Raw genomic sequence first — 8,457 nt, forward strand, 5'->3', positions numbered from 1 at the left:
TTTTACAAATATTTGAATTATGCCCTGCCTAATTTCACTTAGCTCCCAGCATGATGCTTTCAATTTCTTTTTATGTGCAATAGATATTTGTTATATACACATAAATAAAAACTGTAATCTCAAAGAGTGTAAGCCTTGTTTGGAAGATAATACATACGAAAACATCTGTAGTACAACATTAGAAACTGTCTAAATAGAGAACTATATTCTCTCTATATATGTTCTATAATTTATGTTGTATGTATGCCTATATGGCATATTCTATAAACCAGTGGTAACAAGACATTTTGAAATAGGAGAAAACAGATAGGTAATAAGAAGTAAATGAGTCTACCTAGAAATGTGTGTACATGTATGTGTATACTATGTAGCATAACAGAGGCAGCTAATGTTAAATAGGTACCAGGTATATTTCTAGAATAGAATAACAGCTGCCATCCCAATTTGTTTGTTTTCTAAATTTAGATCTAGACATATTAGACATTCTCAAGGGAAGGTATCCCTGTGTCCCCTGAGATATGAAATTTGAGGAAAAGGCTTTCGGGTCATCACTTAAAACAAGGATTTGTACATGAGTCTTGATTCTAAGTCAATATTTTCCTTCTAAGTCCTAAAAAATTTCAGAAGTTTCTGCCCAATTCACTTCCTTTTATTTACCATTTAATGTACAACATTTCTTGATTACTGGACATATATTGTTCAACTTTCCAATGAGAGACCATTTGCAATTCAAAGCAAAAAGGTTTCTTTGGTGAACTTAAATTTTGAATTTCCTGAGATAATGCTGATAATTTAACATATAAAATACTCTACTAAAATAGTTTTTCTTTGCTAATAGTTGCAGACTCAGAACAGGAAAACTTTCAGTAAAACAGTTTATGATTCTGAACACTATGTTTCTATGAATGTGAGTTACTTCAACTTCATTTTATACACCATTATATATGAGACACATTTGCTAGCAAATCTTTATTTCCACAGGTCTAGAGTACTGGAGATATATATATAAGCATCGAGATGTAAGGCTCCTTACAGATGTTAGTTACTTGGCATTCTTCTAGGTTGCTCACCTAAAACTATTAGTCATGTTTCACTACTTCTTCATTTAAGAAACCTACACCCAGGCCACTCATTTTATTTGAACTTTTAAAGCTATGCTATATAAAAAGGTATCTTTACCAAATGGTAATTAGTTCACTTGTAATCACTGATTACATATTCCCTATTCATTCAGCTGAAAAACCAGAAAATTATCCCCAAATCCACAAATCCAAATAATTGAAATATTATAAACCTCTGAACCAATACATATGTGATAAGGGTACCACAACACAAAACTGTTTTCTCCCTTCTCTAAGTATTTTCGCTTATTCTGAAACTGCTCATGATTTTCAGAAGGGTAAAAGGTTTAGAGCTTTCTGCATCTAGGACACATCTAGTTGATTAAAGAGGCAAAATTCATGATTAGATTGTCGGAGGCGGTTGTAGAGCTTAAAAAGGCTCCAACTCAGGAAATAAAAGGAAAGCAGGCAGATTTCTAGAGGAACTGTGAATCCTTCCAGTTTTGGGAGTACACACTTTTACCCAAGTGTCTGGGGGTGTGTTATAGTGGAGTTGTTGCAACACATGTCCTTACATACCCCGTAGGAAAAAGATGGCCTGGGAGTCCTAGTAGCTGTCACAGCATAATTCATGACCTAACTTTTGTTGCGCTCAGATAAGAGATCTGGACACTTAAAGCTTATCTGTTTCTATGTTTTGTATTTGTTTTCTTTTCTCTTAGTTTCCTAAGAAGGCTTTTTGGAAAAGCTCCGACCTTAGGGGAGCAAGAAGAATTAGAATGGCAGAGAGGTCAATGGTTGCAGCGGATATCCAAGGTAGGACCACCAGTCTTATGATCCAGGCAAATTTGCCACTGCAGGCAAGCACCTGGGGACATAAAGGCTAGGGAAAGCTAATGAGGATGTGAGAGTCTCATCTGAGTACATATGGTAGCCTAGTGATATTAGGAGAGACAATGCATTTCTCCTGGCAGTGCAAAGATAGCTGGGATACACAATTAACGAGTGACTGGCAGCTTCTGATTGAATCTTTTCAACTGAACACTCACTCTCATCCAGTGACTCATGTGACCTGAGAAGGGGTACGCATCTGAGTGTTAGCAGTGTTTTGAGCCATAATTCTGCCCAGCTGTGGCTGTCTTTCCTCTCTCCTTACAAGGGAGTACCTTATAGATCAGGCTCTTCAACTTGTGAGAGTAATGGTTGAATCTCAAAACACCAAGGTTCAAGTGTTGTTGAGAAGGACTAGCATATGAGGAGGTTGCCGGGGGTGGGGGCTGGGTGAATGAGTGAGATGCCTTTGCCAGGGTTTGGGCTTGCTTTAGGACACTGTAAGCTTGGTACACTGTTATGTGAACTCCTTGCTACAATTTTGTAGTTCTACATCCTTTTCACTCATGCTGGAGACCCACTGCTTATTGATGGTAGTGTAACATCAATGCCTGACCTTAGTTCTCAGTTCTTAGTTTTCAGACATCTTGAGTTTTCCGACTTCTGTCCCCTAATTTTCAGCTTCACCTCTAGGCAAACATTGGCCTGGAGCACAACCAATGGAGTTACAATAAAAGGTTTATTCTTTCTAATTTTATCAGATTATTTACCATCTACTTTGGCCCCATGATCGAGCTAGACTATTTATAATCGTAAAATACAGTTGCTTTTTCCTGGTAAACTGTATCTTGGGACCTTCCTTTCACTCATCACAGTTTGGGCAAAATCAATCTTAAAAAACGCTCAAAATGCAAGGGAAAAAAACAAAACAAAACAGATGCAGCCTTTCTGTGTGTTCCTAGCCCCCAAATGATCTTATCCAACTGAGTGGGCTGTTTGGGGTATAAAGTAAGGATTTTTTTCATTTCAACTTTATTTAAATAGTGGTTAAAAGAATTATTGAAAATATCAGTGTTATAGTACTATCTCAAGGAACTGAGATTCATGTAGCCACAGTTATGATACTAGATTGCCAAGTTTGAGATTATATTCCTTTTTGGGGGAGTGGGGAAGTACAAGAAGAATTATTGTTTTTTTTTCTTCAAATTTCATAAGCAGGAAAATATTCTGGAGAAACAACCTAGAATTTCAGAATGACGATGATATATTTTTCAAAAATCCAATTTAGTCACCAAATTAAAAATACGGATACTTGAGACTTCTGCTGTTGGAACAATCCAGCAAAAAGTTGTAAAGTGAGAATTTAATAGGATAAGTGCCAGTTCCTTGCTAAACCTAAACTTTTTTTAACACTTTGAATGATATAGTATGTTGAAATGATTTAATATTTAATGTCATCAAAAAGAAAGAAATCCCAACATTACTGGGAGCTTGAATATCTCTCAACATCAAAAGATATGACTCCTGCTATGGTCTGAATGTTTATGTTCCCCCAGATCCATATGTTGAAACCTAACACCCAATGTGATATTAGGATGTAGGGCCTCTGGAGGTGCTTAGGTCACGAGGGTGGAGTCCGTATGAATGGGATTAGTGTCCTTAAAAGAGGTCCCAGAGAGCTCCCTTGCCCTTTCCTTCTGCCACGTAACTATGGAGGAAGAGGGTTCTCACCGGACACCAAATCTACCCGCATCTTGATCTTGTACTTCTCAGCCTCCAAAACTGTGAGAAATAAATGTCTGTTGTTTATAAGCTATTCAGTTTATGGTATTTTGTTCTAGCAGCCCAAACAAACTAAGACAGTCCATATCCAGAGCCTGTTTTCCTCTGCCTGTCTCAGTCCAAGGAGTTAGATGACTTAGCAATTTACTCTATCAATATTATATTAAGGCCCAACTGCCTTAACATGGGCCCTCTGCCTTAACAGAGGGGCAGCTGAAAATATTGGGAAGCCACCTGTGTACTGAGAATACAAAGTCCCTTTTTATTGTAATCCCTGAGTCTTGTTATGATTCTTATATTTTTTTCCTGTCACCTGCTATTGTTCTACATCAGATTATAACTAGATGAAAGAATTTTTCCATTCTTCCCTACGGCAGGGGTGCAAGGCTATTTTTGGAATAACACATCACTACTTCAATTCCTTTTTGTTATGGTTCTCTGCTAAGGAGAGCCTCAGAGTGCAGGACCACAATCCCTTTTCTAAAGTCCTTGTACCACATGTATTTAAAATTCAAACTTTTTAAAGATATCTTGTCCATAGCATATATTGCACAAATTTCCAGTGGGGTCTGAGCCAGAACCTCATAATCAAATACATTAATATTTCTTCAGTGAAATATCTGCATTTTCACAATAAAGACTGTCAACAGCCTCAAATCAAATCAGGGCAATCTTTGCCATTAAATGAGTTTTAGTGTTAATTTTCCAAAAGAGCTTTCAGTTTTCCAGGCATTTGGATTTTGAAATCTAGATTCAAGAGAGTGTAGATATATATTAGATTTTCAGAGTTAAGACAAATTGATCTATTGGTACTTAGAGAAAGAAGAGATGAGATGTATCACAAATAAGCTCAGGGGGCCTTTCAAAGAGATCTTTTAGACACAGAATTTGACTACATTAAACAAGATGTAAGGTATGTGAGTTGTCCTTGTTCCTGGGCTCCTGTCATATGAACTTGAAACATTCTGTCCCCAAGAATGAGACTGTGACGGTGCTATTGTCACAGAATCTGAGCTGCCTCATTGTTCTGCAGGGAAAGGACCCAGAAATGGGCAGACTTGACCACTCTGAAACTCATAGAACATTCCCAGACTAGAATGAAAATCTCAACAAGGCAAGAGTGTTGGAGCCAATTGGCATGCTTGCCCTATGACTCCATGACAAAGTCATTACACAGTTGATTTTTTTAGGGATGTAAAAACAAAACAAAAAACAAAACAAAACAAACAAAAATAATTATCTGTTTCCTTATTATAGCAAAAAATATGTTTTATAAAGTCCTAATCTTTGACGTTTGCAAGATGGAATTAGGATGATTATATTCTGGGTTGTTGTGCTAGGGACATACTAGGAAAGGGTAAATTGTCATTGAGTGAGGGGCTGCCGCCAGTGGAGTCATATGGAGATAGAGGCTTACTTGGCTTCCAGGGCCAGTGCAATGATGCCCGCAGCCATGGGGGCCGAGGCTGACGTCCCAGTGTGGTTGTCCGTGCAACGCTGCCTCAGATCCGTAGTGATCTAGAAGACAGAAGTAAAACATTTTAGGGCTCTGGGGTCAATGTGAATCACATGCAAGTTGAAAGAAATTTCCTCATAAAAGTGGAATGGAGGGGTGTTGAAATAGTTGTATTAAATTCCTGGTTCCTGTGCTCCTGTGGCCATATCACTTCCAGAGAATCGCCTGTGTAAATCAACTTTGAAAGGGAAGGGTTTGGAAATTGGACTCTGCTTCTGTGGAAAGCAGGGTCAAGATTAGGGTGAGTCTTTGGCCCAAAACATAAGGGTTGTGCAAGTGCTTCCTTACATTTTACTCCCTAGACACTTCACTTGCCTCACCCTGGTCCAAGCTCTATTTAAAGCTAAAATTCTTTCATTACCCGCAACATTTTTAATAAGCAGTTGGGTTGAACGTGCAACCAAGCACTGAGTTAGGCACTGGTAGCATAAAGAATGAAAGCACACGATCTGGTCTGTGCCCTCCCAGAGCTGCTATGTAGGAAGAGCCACAGGTTTTAAGCAAAAGGTAAGCTGTGCCATAGGAGGAACATTTGCTTATGGACGTGTTTTTAGAATTCAAAGAAATGTTACATGGATGAACTAAGAATTCCTCAAAGACTTAACACGAATGCTAAACACGAGCTTCCACCCAGTGTGCCTGATATGAAATGACAGCACTAAGTGCATGCTTGTATATTAGAGGAGGATATTAGCCATTTCTCCCATTTTTAAATAAAAATGTGAGAGCAAGATCATTTTTTTCCCCTCTTGCATCCATTCCAATTCACTTCTGCTGTAGCTGAATAACATTCCCATTGGCAAGGGCAGTGCTTGTCGACTTTTGTTTCATGATCATTTCACGAAGGAAAAAAAATATTAAATTCAGATTCTCCTTACCAAGAGGAATCAACACTATGGGATAAGATTTTGCAAACCATTGTAATAACTAAGATTTAAAAAACCCTTTCTACCTGACAGGCATCCATCTTTGCCCCCTCGGGGCTGATAGCACTCCTGCTAGGAAAGCACAGGTGGTCTTATGGCCGTTATTAGGAGACACTCGTAAAGCTTTCTTCAGAATCAAAACAAATATATTCCCCACATTTTACAGGTGAAAAAACTCAAGTGAAAGGTCATCAAAAACATGTAGAACAGAGGCAGCTGAAAACACAGTCCTATGGTTCTAAGGTGTATCCTTTCAGGGGAGTGTGGAGAGTAGGTGATTTGGAAAGAAACTTAATCTTTAGAGGAAGAAAGTAATGTATAACTCCTTAGAAATAAGTCCTCCCCGCCAAATTTCCTGTGTCACATGGGGATGTCTGAGTAGACTTTTTCCTTATTTGTTTTGTATCTAGAGCGACATCCTGACTGATTCAGCTTCACACGAGGCCATCAGTTCTCACTGTCTTTCCTTTGTTCCTTTGACATGTCTAATTACCAGATTATCTATACCAGTTAGCTACCGATACACAAGAAATGGAAAAATAAACAGAAATATATAGAACCACATAGGTATGGTGGTGGGAGAGAGAAGATAAGCCAAGCACTCTTTTCATGACTAACTGAACAGTGTGCAGGAGCCCTGACGGCATGTTTAACAAGCAGGGAAGGTGGTTTCTTGGTGAACACACTTGGCTAGCCATCTTCTGAACTTCCACACTGGATGCTTGCAAGATGTCGGGGTAAACAGAGCTCTTTCCACCTCTGAATTCAAAAACTTTCTGTCTTTTCCAATTGTTGACTTTAAAAAGGTATTTTTTTAATTGTGATAAAAACCACATTAGACAAGTTTACTCTTTTGACAACTTTTAAGTGTACAGTACAGTATTGTTAATTATACGCATAGTGATCTCCAGAACTTTTTCATCTTCCATGACTGAAACTCTCCCCATTGAACAAGTCCTCATTCTCCCCTCCTCCCCAGACCCTGGCAACCACCATTCTACTTTCTGCTTCTATGAATGTGACTACTCTAGGGACCTCATGTAAGAGGAACTATACAGCATTTATCTTTTTCGTGACTGGCTTAATTTAGTTAAAATAATGTCCTCAAGGTTCATCAGTGTTGCAGCATATGGCAGAATTTCCTTCTTTTTAGGCTCCATAATATTACACGCACACACACCACATTTTCTTTATTAATTCATCCATCAATGGACATTTGGGTTGCTTCTACCTCTTGGCTATCGTGAATAATGCTGCAATGAAATGGCTGTACAAATATCTCTTTGAGATCCTGTTTTCAATACCTTTGACTATACACCCAGGAGTTGGACTGCTAGGTCATTAAAAAGGTGTTTGTATTGCATTTGAAATTATAGGTAAATTTGTAGCCTCATTTTCTAAAGGCCTGTTCCTCAAATCAATGAATGAACAGCCCAGAAGTCGCCTGTTTCCATGTTTTCAGATACGCTGTTGTTGAGAGATGGCCTTGCTGCATTCTTCCCATTTTACCTCACCCTCATAGTCACATTCTTTTGCCAAGTTTTATTTTTTTCAATGACTTGTGCCTGGATTCAAGATTTTTCATGATGTTTTCCCACTTGGCTCACTTTGCTTATTCTTCAGCTGCACCAGACACTTTCAATGCACAGAAACAAATCCAGAATAAACACTCCAAGTGTGTGTAGCATTTTGGAATCTGATAAATAATCACCTCCAGCCAACCTCAAACATAAACAATACAAACTTTAGGATATTAAGTTAGCAATAGGAATATGTCCCATCCATATGTAGATACTAGATATATACACATATATAGACTGTACCAAAAAAAGTATACACATTTTAAGAAAGGAAACCTGTATTAAAATTGTAATAATATATGCTGATAGCAAAAGATGAATACAAGTCACGTTTGACTTCTGCAATTACAAGAGGTGCTCAAAGTGGTTACTATCAGCATCCAGACACTTCTGATTATGGTGAACTACTGCTTAAGCAACGTTGACCAAAGTGTCCACTTGTATACATTTTTTGGGCACTTCTGGTATACTATATTAAACGTATAATAATATGCTTCAATATAAAGCTATTCAGGGGCAAGCCGAGTGGTGCAATGGTTAAGAACTGGCTTGGGACACCAGAGGGCCCCAGTTCGGATCCCACATATGAGGGCCAGTGACACTGCCCTCTACAGCCAAGATGCGGAACAACAGCTCAACCTGGAGCTGGGCTGCTGTGAGTCGCCCGCAACGGCTAGGCTGCAGCCCCTGTGGCAGTGGGTTGCCATGGGCTACTGTGTGTAGCCAGCAGCCAGCGTGAGCGGCCAGCAGCCGCAGTGAGC

At 38.8% G+C, this 8,457-nt stretch overlaps 1 protein-coding gene across 1 annotated transcript in view; it reads right to left on the reverse strand.

Moving 5' to 3' along the window:
• Window positions 1-8,457, reverse strand: part of PCSK5 (proprotein convertase subtilisin/kexin type 5) — a 451,676-nt gene that overhangs the window by 240,893 nt on the left and 202,326 nt on the right. Inside the window, exon 9 of the mRNA XM_019630362.1 lies at window positions 5,092-5,192. Within this exon, the coding sequence (XP_019485907.1) occupies window positions 5,092-5,192 (101 nt within the window). The remainder of the gene's footprint in view (window positions 1-5,091; window positions 5,193-8,457) is intronic.

This window comes from Hipposideros armiger, unplaced genomic scaffold (assembly GCF_001890085.2).
Source record: "Hipposideros armiger isolate ML-2016 unplaced genomic scaffold, ASM189008v1 scaffold_903, whole genome shotgun sequence".
NCBI classification, from domain to species: domain Eukaryota; kingdom Metazoa; phylum Chordata; class Mammalia; order Chiroptera; family Hipposideridae; genus Hipposideros; species Hipposideros armiger.